This window comes from Typopeltis vanoorti, chromosome 4 (genome assembly GCF_054136105.1).
Source record: "Typopeltis vanoorti isolate ZY-2024b chromosome 4, IOZ_Tvanoo_1.0, whole genome shotgun sequence".
Taxonomy (NCBI): Eukaryota; Metazoa; Arthropoda; class Arachnida; order Uropygi; family Thelyphonidae; genus Typopeltis; species Typopeltis vanoorti.
In genome coordinates this window covers 97,855,573-97,876,423 of record NC_143552.1, presented here as the reverse complement: position 1 = coordinate 97,876,423, position 20,851 = coordinate 97,855,573, and the positions used below count along the sequence as shown (strand labels likewise).

Genomic DNA, 20,851 nt, shown 5'->3' with positions numbered 1-20,851 from the left:
TTTTGTAATAAAAATGATAACTATTTTCTGACACCCTTTCATTTTCCAAACGGAGTGAGCGAAACTTTTTTTTTTAATTTTTATTTTTGATCCTAGCTTTTGGAAATCGATAGCTGGCTTTTACTTTCACCGTTATTGGCATTTGAGTTCATCTCTAAGATCGGTAGATTTACAAGTAACAAGAGTTACTGAACAGCACCATCAGATGTACTTCCTAATTGGCATTATTTTGTGAAATAGTTGAATTCTGTGGCTGATTTTTCCAAGTTGGATTAAAAAAAAAAACTAAGAGACTTACTTGCTTGCATGAAAGGTCGAGTAATTCTGGAACCAGTTGAAAAAGGCATACAAAAGGTTTTTCTAGTCGGCGATCCTTGCCGTCGAATAGAGAATCTTTTCTAAGCCGAATAGAAGAATTCTAACGATGCAAAATATTCGACTAAATCGTCCAGAGGTGCAATTGTGTTATATAATATTTTCACATTATTTTTATTTCAATGATTCCAGTCGACGTATTTCTGACATATATAATAATCAAAGAAATACATTTAGCTTGAACGATGAAAGGTGAATACTTTGTCCTGATTTCCAAAAGGTTAGAACTGTTTACTCCCTTTGGAGAACAAAAAAAAAGCATTTTGTTTTTTTCATTTTTATGACTTGTAAATTTCTTGCTAGTATATCAAATTTTCAAAAAAAAAAAAAAAAAAAAACTTTTATGCATTCTGAAATTGCTACTTACCCTGGAAGGCTTGGCATCTCATGTAAAATCTAATCATGTCTGTTGAATTGTGTGCTCTTAACTTATAATAGCGTTCAAGAGAATCTGAAGACTCTCCAGCTACAAAGCCAACAATCAAAGAATAAAACAGTCTCTGACGATGTGTATTATATGGCTGTCCCTTCATGTAGTTAGGTTCTATGTTGAAAAAAATATATATTAATCGTTAAATCTAAAATTCGTTCGAATATATTGAAAATAAATAAAATTCTTATCATTAATACTATTCATTAATCTTACAAAGTAGCAACTTAGCACATTAGAATATTTTATAAAAACGATATTAATTCATTCTTAATATTTTCCCATTTGAAACAAACAGTATTCAATAAGTCGTCTTAATGAGATTTTGCAGAAAGATGAATTATTTATTTAATTCATCTTTCGATGAATTAAATAAATAATCTTTTGGTGAACTGCTTTCGGTGAATTTTCTGCGTTGCCAGCTTAGCGACCTTTAACGTATCATAAAATTATTAGAACTAATACTTCAGGCTCATTCATTAAGGATGCAGTAAGTTCTCATTATGCACTTTCCAATTTATCGGTTGGCTCGAACATCCTTCACCTAACCCTTCAATTTTAAATCAATTCGATTTTAAAATTTATTTTAAAATCGAATTTGATTCAGCAAAATGGCATGGTTAGCCAACCATGCCAGCTTGCTGATTTCCAATCCACAGTGTGCGAGTTCGAATCCGGCCATGGACATGGATGTTTGTGAATGTGTTTAGTGGGACAGGAATTTCATCACTGACGAAATGCAGGTACCACGTTCTGCAAATACAGTATATATCATGCAGCAATAATGAAATACTGTATATACGAATAGTTTCTCTGATTATTTTAACTCGTTCGATTTCAATTTAATTTTTAAAAATATGAGTGACTTTCTTTCAAAGAGTGTAAAAACACTATATATCAAAGTTATTCTATATCAGTTTTCTTACTAGCTGGTTATTCGGGATATTAAACCTCAGAGTGCTGTTGTACACTGAAATCCTTAGTTATCCTGGGCGCATTCTTCCTTTTCTTTCCTTGGACATCATGAATAATTGTTTATTATGTTACTGTTCTGTTCTGTTCTTATGGTAGAATTACAGCCAAGCAACCCAGAGGATAAAGGCCAGTACTTTATGTGTGGTAATTGTGTTTTACGGATAAAAAAAAAATCGGAGATTCCTGAAATGAAACCGTCTAACTGAACATATAGTTGAAAAAAAAATACCCTTATAAAAATTGTTTATTCTAAACGGACGTCAACATCATATCTCTCTCTCTCTCTCTCTCTCTTTACTTCATTGATAGCCTGAACTTACTATAGTGAAAAGATGGAGACCGGCTGTTCCTGATCTTCAAAAAGTTACTTAGGGCTAAAGAAACTAAGTATACTTCCTCTGGAAGAATAAAAAGCGTTAGAGGACTTAATTTATCTTATTTTATTTTTGTTTATGAGAAAAACTTCTCTGATATGGATTTCAAGGCACTGATGAAATTAAGACATAATCAGAGTATTGAACTACAAAGGCCAGGTTTATGAATTGTTTTAAAGAGATTAATTTTGGCTACTTTGGTTTAGTGATAAGGCAATTCGGGTCACAGGAGATCTATAGATACAGTAACATAACATAATAAACAATTATTCATGATGTCCAAGGAAAGAAAAGGAAGAATGCGCCCAGGATAACTAAGGATTTCAGTGTACAACAGCACTCTCAGGTGTCTGATAATTTCTGATAATGCATCTGTTGACGACTACAGTTTAAGGTGTGTGTGAGAGAGAGAGATAGAATCTCCATAAAATGGACATTTTGTGAATCGAAGGAAGAGAGAAATCTAGAAACGACGTCACATCAGAAATAAACCAAGCAATTTATAATAAAATTCGGCACTTTTCTGCATCGTAGCATCTTAACACATAGGGTAATTAAAACCTTATAAACAACAATACTCGCACAATGTGCAGTGTATTGGCCCACTGGTACTTTACGGAAATCTTAAACAATAATAATCAATTTGTGAAGAATTGTTGAGGGTTAAAATTTTTCAAAAATCACTTATGTATCTTATTAATTTTAATTATTGCAATATCGATATTTTTCTCTGCAATTACTGATCTCAAAGAAAAAATAGAAACGAACTTATTTTGGAATTTTAAAGGTTACAAATTTAAGAAATAAAAATAAAATAAACGTAGAGAATTGGTTATGTGGATAACTGAAGGTCGTCACCTGACAGTGTATATTAGGTAAGCCTGCGCTTTTTTTAATTTATTTTGTTTTATCCCAGTCACATATAAGCATTACGTCGCTACGTACTGTCTTCTCCACTTTTACACCAGAACAGAGAAAAACGAATATGCAAGCTTTATATATATATAAAGCTTGGTTTCTCAACTCATAATAACTTACTGGACTTCTGCCGTTCTTTATACTGTTTGCTATTGACAAGAGAATATAGAAAATCTCCGAAGTCTAAAATTCCATCTTTATCGATATTTAGATGTTTTAACACATCCTTCACTTCTTCTACAGTGATGGTGGGGTCCAGTTTCTTAAGTACATCCGTCATAGACCTGATATCCAGATTTTTCCTATCTATGACATGTATCAAATCTGCAAACAGCCGCCGCTTAAGATAAAAAAAAAAGAAGGTTTATTCATTGAATTATTTAATACTGATATTGAAACTTTCACAAATAATTCCAAGAGCTTTTTAAAATGTAGGATTGTGTACAGATTTTTAGAAAAAAAAAATATATTCATAAAGGTTAAGCAAGGAATTCATATGCTAGTATGAAATGGTTAAATGAATAATATAACAAATCAAAAATGCCATTTTTATTTGATATATTGTAGTGTTTCAACATTTTAGACCACACGAAAGTGAATCAATGTGTTTTGCTTATTTTTTCCGGTAGTCAGCAAACTCTACTGGCTGTTATGGTATTCGGATATTTAGAGAAGCATGCGTCGTTTACTAATGTACTCAGCATATACTTCTCCAAGTCAACCCAATCCTGCCCTCCCTTCAGTATCATAGGCTAGAAGTGTATTTACAGACATAATACACTGGTCTCAGAGCATTAGCCGCTTCGTCTCCTTAGTTTCAAATAATCACAGACCTTCCATGTGACTTTTTTTTCTCCCCATAAAATGAACTCTGGGTGAGTCTGGTGTGTATTTCTGTCATAAAAGCATAATTTCCTTAGTTGAAAGAAATACCAACTAGATCAAATAGAAAAATGATCTAGTAGTAGATGACCTCATCCCATCGTCTAGTACTACCATTATCTTACTTATTGAAGTTCTGAAGTAGATGTCTTCATATTTGGTCCCTTGAATATGGCTTTCAGCTTCTATTTGTCTCTTTTATGCATGTAATGCGAATGGAATCTTTCAAGACTATTCCGGATACGTCGTAGGGACTTAGAATATTCTCCATGCTAGGGTACAGCCATAAAGCGTAGATTTGCATTTATTTAATACAAAGAACCGAATCTGACCGTAAAGAATTAAGAGGATTTTTTCGACTATCTACCACCTAATCCTGTATCTTGTCTTCTTCCAGACGGAGGGAAGAGCATACCTCGTAATGATATGTGAAGAGAAACTATTCAGAAGCAGTTATAAAGGCAGCATAAATAATTATAATAGGCTGCAAAAAGAGGAGGAGGATAAAAGTTCCCATAAAACACAATAAAATCCTAAATTATACATATATATATATATATACGCGTGGCATTGCGATAGTAATGCCTTCATTGTGACAATTCTCCACTGCTTCATAGTTTTATACGCCCGTTCAGTATAATTTCAACCAACCATCGCGTAACCAATTTTCAAAACTACCATAGTAAAATCCGTTAGGTTGTTTTCAGAACTATTTTCTTACCTCTTCTTTGACCTGTTCGTCAACGCAGAGGTAAGAAAATGGGATGGTGGTCTCATCCTGTGCAATCAAATTCATCACCCCCTCCACCTAAGGACGACCAGAAATTTCCATGTCCACGGCGGGTCGAACCCGCATCCTATTTGTCAGTTAGAGCGAGCACGTTTACCACTCGGCTAACCAGACATGTTTGCTCTTTGGCTAAGTTTAATATTTTTTCTTAATCAAAATTTATTTATGCAAATATTTCTTGCAGATAACTTCTGTCATTAGATATAGGATACCAGATATCCTTTTTAACAATTTCCATAAAATCTTTTTCGTATGCAATACCAAAAAAAAAAAAAAAAAGATTTGGATGGATGTGGTTTAGATTAATGAAAATGACTTAGGTCATTTTCATTAATCTAAACAGACTGGAGAAATGAAACAAGTGTTCGGAGCTATTAAAATTATTTATTTTTTTCTTCTTGGATAGGGGCTAAGACGGCCTCACCTACTCCCTGTAGGAGAATAAAAGGCGCGTTAGCGGATTTATTATTATTATTATTAGACTTCCAGGAAGTAAAGGACTCATCGAGGGAGGCTACACCAGCTGTGATACCTTTTCTTAAAGTAATTCACATTAGATGCATTCACCACTTCAATAGGCAAACTGTTCCACTCGCTTAGAGCTCTTAGAGTCCAAATGCGGCCGTATCAAAGTCTTGTAAAGAAGCAAAACGACTTACATATCCTCACATCGCAATTATCCTCTGAGTTGTATATGCAATTTTTGTTATGTGACCATTGAACTTCAACTTTCTATCTACCATAACCCTAATATCTCTAGCCTCGTCAATTACTTCAAGCATAATCCCACTAATGTTGGATATCGCATCACGCCAAAGTGCATAACTTTACACTTACTAACATTGAATTGCTAGCCATTATCGTTTGCCTATACTTCCATCCTATTCAAAGTCACCCTGTAGATGCTGCATATTCAGTAGCATATCTGCTTGCCATGCTTATTTCTGCATCATCAGCAAACAATTGCAGATCTCCTGTCCAGACCCTTTATGATATAATGAATGTATAGATTAAACAACAATGGTCCAAGGACTGATCCCTGGAGCGCACTGTTACTCACCTTAAATCTGGTAGATTCACATCCCCTCAATATACCACTCTCTGATACCTCACCGTCAGCCACCCAAGTATCCAAGTCAACAGTTTATATTCCAATCCCATATTCTATAGTTCATGCAATAGCCTTTCATTTGATATTCTATCAAATGCCTTAGCAAAGTCTAGCAGTATCACACTGTATCCATTCCCTTTATTCAACTCAGTCATAACATTATTACAAAATATGAGCAAATTGCTCACACATAACCTCCCTCTAGCACTGTTCCTTACAAAGTATATCTTGTTTGTTCATCCATTTCTGGATGCGATTTCTTACTAACTTCACTAAAATCTTTACAATTAATCAAGGGATACTGAAAGGTCGATAGTTAGACATATCAGTCTTTACACCATTTTTGTACAATGGGATTATCATTCCATATTCTTTCCATTTATGAGGAATCTTTCCTGTGCTGAGACAAATTATATAACTATGTCAAGGGCCTAGTCAGTTCGGCTGAACATTCCTTTTTTAGCACACGCGCTGATATCCTATTTGCCCCAGTTACCAAATTCTTATCCTGGTTACAACAGCCCTAAAACTTCCTCCTTGCATCTCTCGCTCTTCATCCAGTGTACGAACTATATTATATACACTAGGTTAATATATCTTGGTTAATATTTAATATTTACCAAGATATACCTTACTTATACCAAGATTAACCTTACTAAATATTAACCAAGGTTAATATTTAGTAAGGTTAATAACCTTACTAAATCCAGTTGGTAAAGTGAGCGCTCATTATTTGAACTAACTCATTTGCTTACAGGGGTACCAACTGGATTTAGTAAGGTTATTCTTCCGCATTCATTCTTTCTTTTACTTGTAGCAAAACGATAATATTCTTTAGGTCTGCCTTTAGCCTGTGCAGCCAGTTTCTTTTCATACTCCAACTTAGCTTTCCATACAATACTCATAACTTTTCTCGCCTGAACTTTATATATTTCATAACTCCGGTCACTCTTATTCTTACGATATTCCTTCCACATCTGTAATGAGATTGCACATCCATCTCACTCCTATGTTATTTGTTCTTCGAACCCTATGGACACAGTCAGATACCACATCATTTAAGCATCTTTTCAAAGATTCCCATGCACTCCTTCCCATTTAACAATTTATACTATGGAACCAAACATAGTATTCTCCTCCTGAGTTTTTCATAATTTACAGATTTAACTGGTGGCAAAGCAGTCATATCCTTAACTAAAATACGTTCTGATGCTTTGATTAAATCTAACACTTTTTGTTCTCGAGTTGTTTCTTTCACACTTTTTGAGAAAACTGTCACGCAGCAGCTCAATAAAGTCTAGTTCATTCTTGTCATGAGTTTTATCTGTTATCAATCATATTCGGATCATTCATCCGATTCCAATCATCCATAATAATTACTCGTTTAGAAGTAGCAGATTACGTTCCTTTGAGGCTTAGGCGCAATTTTGTTATAAGACCCTTTATGTAAAAGTGTTTTTTTTTTTAATATTAAAAAGACAATAAAATCCTTAAATAATAAGTTTTTTCTTTCTTTATAATTATTTATTTAATTTGTGTAGTTAATTATTAATCTAAAAATATATTAGCAAATAAATAAATAATAAAGATAAACGTTCACTAAATTTTTAGAGGCGTATTATTTATTTGCTATGTAATTTTTTATGCCCCTCGAGACGACAAGGCCCTAAGCGCGTCTTATTGGGTAATCCGCCACTATCGTTTATTACTGATCAGGGCAATTTGACGATGCTGTTTTCATCCTCAGAAAATGATTCACTATTTCTGTAACAACACTCCACCATACATATATTTCATTCTGTTGGCCCCTACGTCACACCAGATAGCCTCCAACTCAGTGCTATGCGAGACGTTATTACCATTATTGCTTTAATGTGTTTCTATCCTAACTGGACTCAAGTCATCTGATATCATTAGTAGCACTTCCTTTCGTCTCCTATCTCTTCTGCCATTGCTAAAAAAAAAACATTATAATCCTTGTACTCAATTCCAGATACAACATCCGACTCTGAGATCCAGGTTTAACTAATGCCAACAATTATAGACCACAATGTATTCACCAAAGCAACAAACTCAACCACTTTTTTTTTTCTAATGCTCCTGGCATTTGTGTTCAGGCATAACAAGTTACCTCCTCCCTTTTTCTTATACTTAAATTTACAATCTGCTTGACCCGTCCATCCATTCAACAGCTTCATAACCGTGCTCATCGAATTTTGTATCACTGTTACATCTGCACATCCCAGTCGAATTTACATACGCATCCTCAGCATTCCTTCAAAGATGATCTGGTTTCTCTGACTCTGCATTACGTCTCAAAATAATTTCTCTAGACACATGATGACAAATCTATTCAAGTGCAGGCCATTTCTCTTATACAAATCTTTTCTACCATCAAACTCATTTATTTATCCCTACTATGGAAAAACCAATATTTTTTTGGTTAGTCAAACAGCACAGCCCCCACTACATAACACATCAGTATAACGAACATAATTATTTTTATTATTATGTAACAGCTCCAGGGAGTCCAAAGACTCATCGAGGGAGGGCATCTACTCTACAAGTTTCCGTCTCCACCAACCGCAACTACCTTCATCATCTACACCAACGCCATCTATCGCAGACCACCATCACTAGTATTTTCACAGACAATCACAAACATCCATGCACAGCTTGATTCGAACCTGCTGCTTTTTGGCTGGAGAGCGGATACGCTAACCACTCGACCAACCGGGCCAGCGATTATTATGAATTTTTATCTTTTTTCTTATTTTTTGAAAACGTAATTTCACATTTCTCAGTCCTCTTTCTTTCCATTGCTTTCTTCAAAATGCAAATGAAGACAGAAAATCTGCTAGTAATGTTATAAAAAATCACTGTACAAGAGCTAGCAAAATCGCCACCAACATCATTAAGAAACAATGTCTCTTTACAGACAGGATAATCTCATCAGATTCTGGAGGATTTTTCAAATTTATTTCTCTGTTTCCTAATTCATTTCAGATCTATATTTTATTCTGAACACACCACTATCAAATCTAAGGCAATCCGATATATCTGCTTTCGTTTCTCATATTCTGATATTTCCTTTTGGAATAGAATTACAGAGGCAGAGAAAGAGGATAATTACATTCTCCTCTTTCATTCCATTAAATAATTTTCAAAAAAGCTACTGTAATAATAAATATTTAACATATAAATAAAAATAAATCCCTTGAAGCCTTTTTATTTTTATAAGGCGTCGATCTCCTTTAGCCCTATCTTTTGAAAATCGGTTGGCAGTTGGTCTCCACCATTAGCGGAGACCACAGATAATGCATGAGTTTCATGTCCAATTTTTGAAGATTCTGGAGCGAGAGTACAGGAAAATCTGTCTCCCCCCCCCACACTCGTATTATTTTCTGGACTAGAGTGAGTTCAGTTTTCTTAGTTGCATGGTTAAAAATATGAGTTTCCAGCAGAAAACCTGAAAAACGTTAGTCTAATTAGTGGCTGGAATTGAATACGTCACGGTCTTTCTTCTGGTGGCCTAGAATTATGGAATGCTATACAGGCAAAAGAAGCATTTTACTTATTTAAATTTATTAAATTAACACATTTTTGGACTGAAAAATTGCATTAAAATTAATATAGCATACTTCGAATAATATAATTTAGAGTGATCACATTCGTAGTTTATTATGTAATTTAAAAATATACGGGGGGGGGGCTTGTTTTTTTTTCAGTACGTGAGTTCACTTGAATATTTGCATATGTATGTAGTGTAATTGAAGCCATTGAAGAAGACAATGCAAATATGGTTACACCCTATTAGACAGGGATGACATAATTGTGGCATAATTGCGAATTTTGGAGGCTTCTTAGATTACGTTATCGTTTCCATCATCATCTTGTTACCATTATTGCTAAAAAAAACATTCCGTTATTGCTAAATTACCATTATTGCTAAAAAAAACATTCTACAGCTAAAAAAAGAAATCATAAGGAAATGAAAATACATTTTCAGTATTTTTGGGGATTTACAGTGCCACAGTTTACGCTTCTAAGTACTCCATTTCTCACAGTCTGGAAAACTGCTTTCTCAACGCAACACATAGTACACCCGGAGGTCTTGGTAGAAGGTAGAATTTCCTTTTACAAGAATATTTTGATGCTCGGGAAAGAGCCCGAGGTTGAAATTAAAAAAAAAAAAATACTCTCATTTACAGCTGATTACAAAAAAAAAAAAAAAGAAAAAAGAAAAAAAAAAGCTAGATAGTGAAACCAACAATCTTTGGAGAACAAAAAAGAAGGTGTAGAAGATGTATATTTATTTAATCATTTAATCGCTACTAAGCATCATACTGGATGCTTAGTAGCGATGTTTTAATAAATTTGCAAGATTTATTTATTTTAAATTGAAGACGCATTGAATTGGATTGAACATCTCCATTGAATTGGAGATGCACCACAAGTACTCTTATGGTGTATCTCCACAGTAATCATAATACTACAGTTGATCCTTGAACAACGCGGGGGTTAGGGGCGCCGAATCCCCGCGTTATTCGAAAATCCACGTATAACTTTTGACTCCCCAAAAACTTAACTACTAATAGCCTACTGTTGACCGGAAGCCTTGCCGATAACATAAACAGTTGATTAACACATATTTTGTATGGTATGTTATGTATGCATTATATACTGTATTCTTACAATAAGGTAAGCTAGAGAAAAGAAAATATTATTAAAGAAATCATAAGGAAGTGAAAATACATTTTCAGTACTGTACTGTATTTATCGATACCATAAGTTTATGTTGTCTGTTTACAAGATGAATCGTATATCTGTCAGTACCTACATCAGTATTGTCTTATATGATACAAAACATTGTAGTGCTATACGTAGGACTAATGCTAGACATCAAAATGGAAAAGATAATCTGAAAAAGAAATTCATATTTATTCACAGGTATAACGATTCATGCATTGATAACAAAGAAGTAGCAATATGATTGCTTTATGGTACCTAGCCTATACTAATGAATGAAACGTTATAAAATTTTTATTTTATGCTAATTAATTTAACTAATTAATAACAGTTCATTTTATGCAGTTATGATAATCTTTTTAATCTTTATTCTGCATCCTTACGTTTGTTTACATTTCTCTCGGCTGCAAATGGCCATGTACGGTCTGTAAGTGTTTGTTGTGCTTGAGTTTTGATAAATTCTAACTTTTTATAATACATTTCTGTATACTTTATGGTAGTAAATGATCAAATAGACTAGTGTAGTGTCTACATCAGTGGCGTAGCTAGGGGGTCTGCGGAGGGGGAAGTCCGCCCCGGGCGCACTTTTCACGTGAGACACAAGTTTATTTTTCGACGATTTCTTCTATATATGTTAACTTAGTAATTGTATTACTTAATTAATAATTAGTTTTAAACAACTATACTTACAACTAAAATAAACACAAACATAATGTTTTAATTTCTTTCCCTACGTCATTTTGACATTTTGTAATATTTTTGGTGTGTATTGAGAGGGGCGACAAACTCAGGGATCGCCCCGGGAGGCAAAAGCTCTAGCTACACCATTCAAACTTTCCTAATTATTTTCCAATTCTTCTTGTCATTTATTGGAGAATGTATAAATTTATCTGTACTTATTTGTAATTTATATGTAAGAAGATGAAGCTCCGAATGTTTGCCTATACAGTATATGAAATTCGGATATTCAATTTCATTTCTGAGCTCGTCTTTAATAAGTTGATTTATGATGCAGAAATAAATGCCTTAGGAGTGAAATAAGCAAATAAAATTCACAGTTAGAGGTTGATCAAACTATTAGAAGACTCAGAACTGATGACAAAAATCGACGAAGTTTAATCAATCAAATATTATGAGAAATATTTTCCTCAGGACACGTACTATTTTTCACTGGAAGAAAACGATTCCTTGTTTGAGAACAATTACGTAAGCTCTCAATCAATAAAGTTATCTGCGACATCTAAATTTGGAAGAAGTAACATATAAAAATAAATTTTCATGGTTACTGTTATCAGAGAAAGAAATGGGAAATTTGAATTCATCGCATTTAACTTTAAATTAATATTTTGTAATGATCAAAACATGGAAAGTTACTCAACCTATTGTAACACTTCTTCAGAACCGTGAAGTTATTTATAAAATTATTAAAGATTAAATGTAGACTGTACTTTTTGTTGGAAACACAAGTAAAGAGATCGTTCCAAAGAACAGCGAATAGCCCTAAAAGGGATAAATGATTATGAAGAAGAGTCTGTTGCGGAAGCTTAGATAAGCGCAAGTTGAATTGTTATGGATGGTAGCTGTCTACTCAATTGGTTTGGAGAAAAGTGGAATTGCCTGATGCCATTCCAATGAATAGTAGTCGATAAATATATAGCACAGCTATGACTCAGTGAATCAGAAGCTCAGTTTCTGTTTGATAGGCATTCACAGGAACAGTTAAGAGAAGGGTCATTAATGAACTAAATTTCTCTTTTCGGAGTTACATGCAGAATTTTTATCACGATACCTACAAGAATAGTATTTTTTAAGGAGAATGCCTATTCTGTTTTGGTTCAAACATATTTTGTATCAAGGACCCTTCCCCCCCATCCTCTTCTCCAGAACAGTTTCTTAAGCAATGAAGCAAGTATAATTTCCTCCCATCCGTAACAACGAGTTTTCAGTTGGTCCCTTGAAAGATTTAGGCAAATACTTTTATAATGTTCGTAGGGGGAAACTTCAGTGTTCTCGGAGTTTCATCGTATGATAATTACGCTAATGTAAATTCTTTTTCAAGTGGTATCTTCTCGAAGACCTTTTTTTGTATAATTATCTTTCCCAATTAAAAAAACAAACAAACACTCAAGTTGACTGTTTTTCGGCGATTTATCTTCAAGTACAAAGGAACGATGAAGACAAAATTTAATTATCGACACGGCGTAATGACTCATATTAAAAAATGACTAATAAATATAACTGATTTCGTTTATTTACCTGTGCAGCATTTGTCCATCGATACCATGGTTGTGTATGGAATCCCTTCCTAGCAATAGCACGGCAGAACGGACTGGACAAGACAGGATGACTTTTTTCTGCAAGATAAAGTTACTAAATTGATATCTCAGATAAATTTAAATTAAAGAAACGTTGAAGAAAGTAATTCATAACAATTATTGGTGTGTGTGTGAGAGAGAGAGAGAGAGAGCGCGTTTTCTGACTTGTATATATTGCTCGTTCTGCTATTCGGAAAATAAGTCTTAAGTGAATTATTATAAACCACTGTTATAAATCATTGACATTAATAAGCAAATTAGCTTTGTGAGTCAGCTTTTAATTTTATTATTTTAATGATTGATTTGAAACGATATTTCTGTGTAATAATGAAAAGATTTAGTTCATTAAATAAATGTATTATGAACCTACTTAATCACAATATTAATTACAGTCACAATATCCTGCTTACAATTTAGTAAATAATGTGTGCAGCCTCTTTAAAATACTGAACCCATGAAAAAAGTGGAGATGTTTATTTTTGTTCATTGTTACACTCTCTACACTTCACTTGGCATATCCTCTGCATTACCAGAGAAAGTCTCTCGCCTCATTTCTTCTCTCGTTTTCTCACCGAGTGTGAATACGAATATGAACTGGACAGAATCTGTCAACTAAGGCCGTATAATGTTTGAATGTCGGTATTTGACATGAACCGATTTTTGTATATTTTATTATTTTTCTGCTATTTTTAGTGTTTACATAACGCAGTTTTTAACAATTTAAAATCAGGTTAAAGAATAATTTTAACTGTACTTCTATTTTTCAAGATTTTGTTAACAAAGAAATATGAAAGTTCGAAAAAAATATATATTTATTGACTAATTACTTAAATAAAGAGCCAATTGGCTTCACTTCGGTGATGTAACATTATTTAAATTAAGGGGATATTAAATCCTACATTATTTCAAAGCCGAATAAGAAACTCAAAGATTGGAATCAGAGTTTCATGCCGAAAATAACAAACTATAAAAGTTTCGGCGGATTGTAGCGTTAGCTAAAGCACATGGTTCAACACTAGGGTAACACGTAGCAAAGGTGGGTAAAGTAAACTAAAGTATAAAGTTCTTTTCGCTATAACCTCAGTATTATCTAGGTCTACCTACTCACTGATGAGACCTCAATAAAGGTCCAAACCGGTCTGGGTAGTGACCTTCCACCATAATGTATAACATCATACATCTCCTAGGAGATATGTTTTACATTATGGGAAATACTAAGAATAGTGATCAGAACTTTACCCACCTTCGCTGCGAGTTGCCCTAGTAGTGAACTATGTTCTTTAGCTTACGCTACAATCCGCCGATACTTTTGTAGTTTACTATATTCGGCATGAAACTCTGATTCCAATCTTTGAGTTTCTTATTCGGCTTTGAAATAATGTGGGATTTAATATCCCCTTAATTTAAATAATTTATTGACTAAACTTAGGATCTTAATAGTTTTTGTTTAGCTCCCCCCCTCCCCCAAAATCTGAATTCGGTTCTCGACATAAACAAATTTACCGGTGTGTGGATTCCACAGGAGAGCTTCCACCATTTCCTCAGAATCCGGAGGAACTGAGAGTGGCTTTTTGCCCTAAAAAAAATATATATATATATATAACACTTTAGTTAAAATAACAGCAAAGAAAAAAAAACAACTAAACACTGCTCGATGTTTTCATTATGATTTAAAATACTTAAATTTAATTTCAGAGAACATTAAATTAATATTAAGCTTATTATATTCTCAAGCAGCAAACCTTTTTGGAATCTTCGTCCGCTGAACTCATGACAATTTTAAACTGTGGTGTTGATGTAAAAGCTTTCGGGCGATGTTGTGCCTGAAGTGCCAGAGTGATGGCTGCAATTCTTTTATGTCATACTATAACACATTGTTGTTCACTGAAGCGAATTTTACATCACAATCAGCATAATTATTGTTGTTGTGCTTCTCATTGTGAAACACTGTAGACATTCCAATAATATAAACTTTTAGTTATCTCAATGTTGATTTATCATGTACGTCATAAACAGTTGCTAACATACAAAGAAATTTCTGTGATCTTCTAAGATATAAAATTTTTAAAGAAATAGTTTTCAAGAAAAAAAAAACTTAATTCATTATTCCTCAGGTTAATTACGATTATTTTATTCTCACAAAAGCACAGCTCACATTTTACAGGCCTTATCTCTGTCGTTCGAGTTTCTCATTTTGTTAAAGCATCCAAATCAAGTATATGCATGAAATCATACATATACTTGATTTGGATGCAGTTTCAAAATGGATTCGTTTACTAATATTCATAACGTTGATCTCAAGAAAGTATGCCTCCTTCGATTAGTTATAAAATAGTTTTTATATAGTTTTATTTAAAGAGTTTGGTATTTAAATTTAAATAGTTTTAAATTAACTTTTAATACATAACAGCTCTCTAACCCACAAAGTAAACACGTTCTGTTATTCGTCACATTGTTCTCCAAATCTCAGCGTTCTCTCTCTCTCTCTCTCTCTCTCTCTGTCGCATTGCTCTCTTCTACTGTTAAGCCATATCATTTACTTCTCCACTGGTTGCGTTGTGGAGATGTAAATGATACAGTGGAATGTACAGCAAAAAATGAAATTAAATCAGAACGTTATGTAATTATGCAGATATTTTTTATAAAAGAAAAACATTTAGTTTATAAAGACCACTGACCTTTTGGAGCAGAAAGTTATAAAATTCAGTAACATAAAATACATATTACACGTAAAAATGCAACATTCGCACGGAAGGGAAAGTGAAAGAGTATTTTGCATCATTTATTTCCTCATACAACCACGAAATGACATCACAAGGATATCATATTGGGTGCATCATGAAACATCAGGGAAAAAAAAGCATGCTATTAAGGATATTTTTGTTGAGTTTCTTAACCAAAAGCCTTGAATAACCAACGTTACTGTAATATGCGGATCAGTTACTGCTAGCTTTTTCTTCGGAAACATTCCAAATGGAAGAATACTAAAAAACTGTAAGCAAATGATCCTTCAATTCTAAGAGGTGCTTAAAATAATTCGACTTTCCAAGGTCTACTACATTTCAAATAATCACGCATCCAATCACTAATGCGGTGACTAGGGGGAGGGTAAGTTAACTACATTTATCAAATCACATTCAAGTCTCCCACAACCTAATTTCAGTAGTAATATGGATGGATGTCTTGGCAGTTAGCTCAAGTTAATAAGGGTAAGTTAACACTTTCTGGGTGAAGTAGATTTTCTTTACATTCGATGTTGATTTCATCTTTTTTTTTTTTTTTTTCATTCGAATAGCGATATATGCTACACATGAAGGAATTTTCTTACCATGTTTTGCAATCTTTACATAAAGTAGTTTCCTCAGCATGTTTTGTTTTTCATAAATTTGAATTTTTTTCATAGATGTGAATTAAACAAATGGACTGCTTTTGTTCATTTATTAGTTAATTTCTAGTAGTACAACCGACTTTAGACTTTCAGATTCCCTCAAAAGAATTTACCCATCTTCAAATTAAAAACTGCGCATAATTGCAAATTTTCGGGGAGTGGGGGTTTCCTCATCACCAGTGAGAAATGTATAAACCATGTGGCTTAAGAGTTTCGATGGCATAATATAATAAAATAAAAAAATCATTAATTCATAGTTTATGACGAACAAAGGTATACCATCATAAAATACAGATCAAATATCAAAAATTGGAGCTTAAATCTTTTTATTTTATTCTTTTTATATTTAAAATTTTTCAAATATTTATTTTTTTGTTGTTGTTGTTGTTTAATTATTAAAATTGCTCCAGGTTTTGCAACTCAGCATCTCAATAGACAGACAATAGGGCTTGTTTTTATATCTGTCACATTAGTTATTGTGGAGACTAACAATCTCCGTCGTATAATTGATTTTGGACAATGACGAAAATTTCTACATTACTATGCAGCAGTGGCGTGATTACCTCTGAAAAAAAATCTATCTACTCACACCTTACTCCTCCAAAAAGTTGAAATCCATACATGGTAAGAGAACAAAATGTCTATCCAGAAAAAAAAAAAAAAATCGGAAGATTTCGCTCAACGATAACCCGAAGAAAGCTAGTTTGTTGTGGTAAGTAGAGGGAGAAACAATCTATATATATATATATATATATATAAACAATATATATATATATATATATATATATAACTAGATTTGCAGTCACAGTTTAGATAACAAATAGTGTATGTACTAGAGCATGCCAGGCTTGCAATGTGATTTTAATGGGAATTGGAGTGTGTTTCCTATGAAAAATTCATTAAACTGAGAATCGATGCCATATGGTGGCGTGCAGAATCAGTTATTACGTCACTCTTCGCGAAAGCCTCTCTGCTGTAGTTTTGATGAATGATAGCATCACTGAATTATTCTAAAAGAAAAGAAAAGAAAAAACTATGCAGTCGAAGCACTCGAGAGAAAGACAAGTGATCACGTATTATCTAATGAAAAGGGGGGATCCTTGCGTTGAAGACAGACACAAGAGATACGGAAGTCGTTTATCTATTTCCGCAGTTATGCTTATTCAGTTAAATAACCAAAAAAAAAACTCTCTCTCGCTAATTTGTGTGTGTGTGTGTGTGTGTGTGTGTGTGTGTGTGTGTGTGTGTGTGTGTGTGTGTGTGTGTGTGTGTGTGTGTGTGTGTGTGTGTGTGTGTGTGTGTGTGTGTGTGTGTGTGAATAATAATTCAAATTAAAATTTCAAATAAATATTATTAATGAAAATTTGAGATGAATTATATTCATAAGTTTTTTATGACTATATTTAAAAGCAATTTGCATTCGGAATTGAGTAACTGTCTAAAAGGAAGAATTTAATTGCTTTTTATAAATCCATTTAACTTTAATTTTCTCTTTCACTGATCAGTAAAAATTGATTGAAGGCAAAACCACTGCTTATTATCACTTCTTGATAAACGACGTGTTCCAGGAGTTCCCTACAAGTTAGCGAGAAAAGTCAGAACTGGAGACAGATTTGTGATAATATGCCAGTCTCTCACTTTTGTCACAGACAAATTCTAGACTGGCATATTATCGTAACATTTCATTACATAATTGCCGAAAATCCAGATCTTTGGCAATTAGATTTTAATAAAATTTAATTGCCAAAGATCTGGATTTGAAAACAACTAAGAATGATGTTGTGAGTGCTGTTAATTTTATTGAGGCACTTTTGGGGTACGAGGAGAATAAATCACTAACAGTTTAGTCACGATGAGATTAAAAAAAAATAATCAAATAAAACTATATTATTATTATGTCCTATTGAGCGAAGTTATCTGACTTAGCACTGGTCAATGATTTTTCACAAGTTAATCACTTTGACGATTCAAAGTTGATCTGAATCTTTAAAGAGGATTGAATCAATAAAGACTCCTTCTTTTTTTTGCGGAGGGGGGACCATTATGAGCTGACCCTTACATCTGTTTATCCCTGTGCACATACGAGGGCAGAAGCGCACTCAGGATTTAATCTTGGGGGGGGGGGGTTTGAGTAGACCATTTGAGAACACACACCACGCATCGCATACGACCTATGACTGAGCATCTGCAACGATCGCTAATTCATAAGTAGTATAGAAAAAGAAGACACGACACAACATAAATAAATAAAAAAAGAATTTTAATTAGGAAAATATTTTTGGAAAATTTTCTAGTGTTTTTTCCTTTTTCTTTGGTGGGGCCCAGGGCCCTTCCTCCCCCACCCCCCTCTGGGTGCGTCACTGTACGAGGGTGTGCCGAAAAGTTGTGATAATCACCATGAATTAGAACCCTGAATTATTACAATTTAACGAAATATGGAAGTTAAAGGGTTTTAAGATAAGTTATTTTTTGCATATATATATATATATATATTTTTTTTTTTTTGTTGTTGTTGTTGTTGTTGTTGAAGAGTGAGTGGTCGTTTTCCTTTCATCACAATTACACTAGAGAGCTTTCACCAAGGAGGTAACGTAAGAATCCTTCCTACACACTAGAAAGCGTTCTCGATGATCAATCATGGGTGTGATTTAATAGATTTTTGATACGGACGCACCCATATCCCTATTATATACAAGTACCTCTAAGATTAATCACACAACTTATATGAATGTAAAAAAAAGTCATTAGATAAAAATATAAAATTTTGCTTAATAGATAAATTTTCTTTCCCCTCATTTTCAAATATTATCATGATTATTATTATTCATTCTGAAAGTCTAAAAACAACGTGAACTTCAAATACGATATTATTATTTAAAAAATATGACTATTGAAAATTTTATTCTGGTTGCTGATCCAACCGTTTCTGGTCACATTTGATCCAACATTTAAGAAAATCGAATTAAATTTCTCACCAGTTGTCTCATTTAATAAGCTGTTTCTTTTCAGATCCCTCTTTATTTCTGTTATTAAATTTGTAAAGGAAAATAATCCTTTGTTTAGGATTGAAATGAAAATAAGTCGAGTTTTGTTACAAAATTGTAAAATCTTCAAATGAATGTCATTCTATACTGCGATGCGCAGTTTTGAAGTACAAATAACATAAACAACCTCTATAGTACCTTTCATTTCCTAAAGGGTGTAGTCCTAACCAACTTTTGGAAATCTGTAGGCAGCTGCTTTCTATCCTTAGTCATAACCGCAGTTGAGTTCCTAAGTACAGATGAATTTGAAAGCTTGCAAGTGAGAGCACGGCAGGTAACTGCCGCCAACTCGTGCTCCTAAACTTTAACTAGTTATAACTGTCTTGAATAAGTCTGGAAGTTAGACGGTCGATCTATTTGTTTAAGGAAAAATCCAATATGGAGGAAGAAACCCTACTTCCCTGCACTGAAATCTGCTTACTAATAAATTTTCGATTTTCTGAGAAAATCGAGAACTTGTCATGGCTAAAAAAAGAAAAATGAAAAATAAAACTTTAAATTATTTTCCATACAGAGATTTGGGGAAATCTTCATGGTAGAAATATATTGTAAAAATTTGGTGTCGATAAAAATTTGAATATAAATTGTCAGAAGTATAATTCAATACTTTACTGAAAACCGTTTTATATCAGTTTTGTTTGGATTTCGTCTTGTGAACGAGGCCAGCATTGTCTTGAAGGACAGCCTGTGTCAGCATCGCCGAATTTGTGTGGGACATACCTAATCGCATACGATAAACGTTAATTTGTCTGAACTGTTTAGCTGTATTAAAGCATACAATTCTTAAGTTTAAAAAAAAAAAAAAAAAAAAAAAAAAAAAAAACGCCCACGATAGGCTGTAAACCAATCGCACATTTACATTAGTACTGTCAATCCTCTAGGGACTAAACATAGAATTTTTTCAAGCCACTCTAGCCTTCAGTAAAGTGGGTAGTGATCTACACTAGACGACAAAATTCATTTAACACTTAAAAGTTCACAAACATCCATGCTCGCAGGTCGGATTCCTAACCTGAGCCTTATTTATTGGTTTAGAATATATCAGTCAACCAGGCAGGCATATTTTGAAATATTCTCGAAAATGATTACAACGATAAGTTTCTTAGTTAATTTAAAAAATTTATTTGACTCAACCATTCTGCGAATTAAAGCTTAAATTAAAATACTAGATACATAGGTAAATTTGGCAAATTTTTAAGTGATTATACACAATAAATTAAATGAGATATGTGTAAAACCCGGAAGAGCACATTCTTTGAAAAGTGTTGCTTTTAAAATATTATAACCTGATTTTGTGTTTCCTATATCTATAAATATTCCAAAAAAACTTTTTTCTTTTCTTTCTTTCTTTCTTTTTTTTTTTTATTTTTTATTCTGCAGCTTTTCCGAAAGCAGGGCGAGCACGTGTACTTAAAAGCTTCCCCCGCAGATATTGAGGATAAACCCACGGGCCACGGACAAACGGTTCTTTTGGCTTTAGGGGAGAATAAGTCTTGAATA

The 20,851-nt window shown here is 33.3% G+C and overlaps 1 protein-coding gene across 3 annotated transcripts in view; it reads right to left on the bottom strand.

Moving 5' to 3' along the window:
* Positions 1-19,551, bottom strand: part of LOC150107533 (uncharacterized) — a 61,996-nt gene extending 42,445 nt beyond the window's left edge. For 2 of the 3 annotated variants that reach the window (XM_090391937.1, XM_090391938.1), the window contains exons 1-3: positions 14,423-15,007; positions 12,861-12,958; positions 743-919 (exon numbers count right to left, since the gene is read on the bottom strand). In XM_090391937.1, coding sequence (XP_090248063.1) covers positions 743-919; positions 12,861-12,888 — 205 coding nt within the window. In that variant the 5' untranslated portion in view covers positions 12,889-12,958; positions 14,423-15,007. Of the gene's footprint in view, positions 1-742; positions 920-12,860; positions 12,959-14,422; positions 15,008-19,489 lie in introns of those variants that run through there. The other variant, XM_090391936.1, reaches the window with a different exon arrangement.
* Between the last annotated feature and the right edge of the window lie 1,300 nt (positions 19,552-20,851).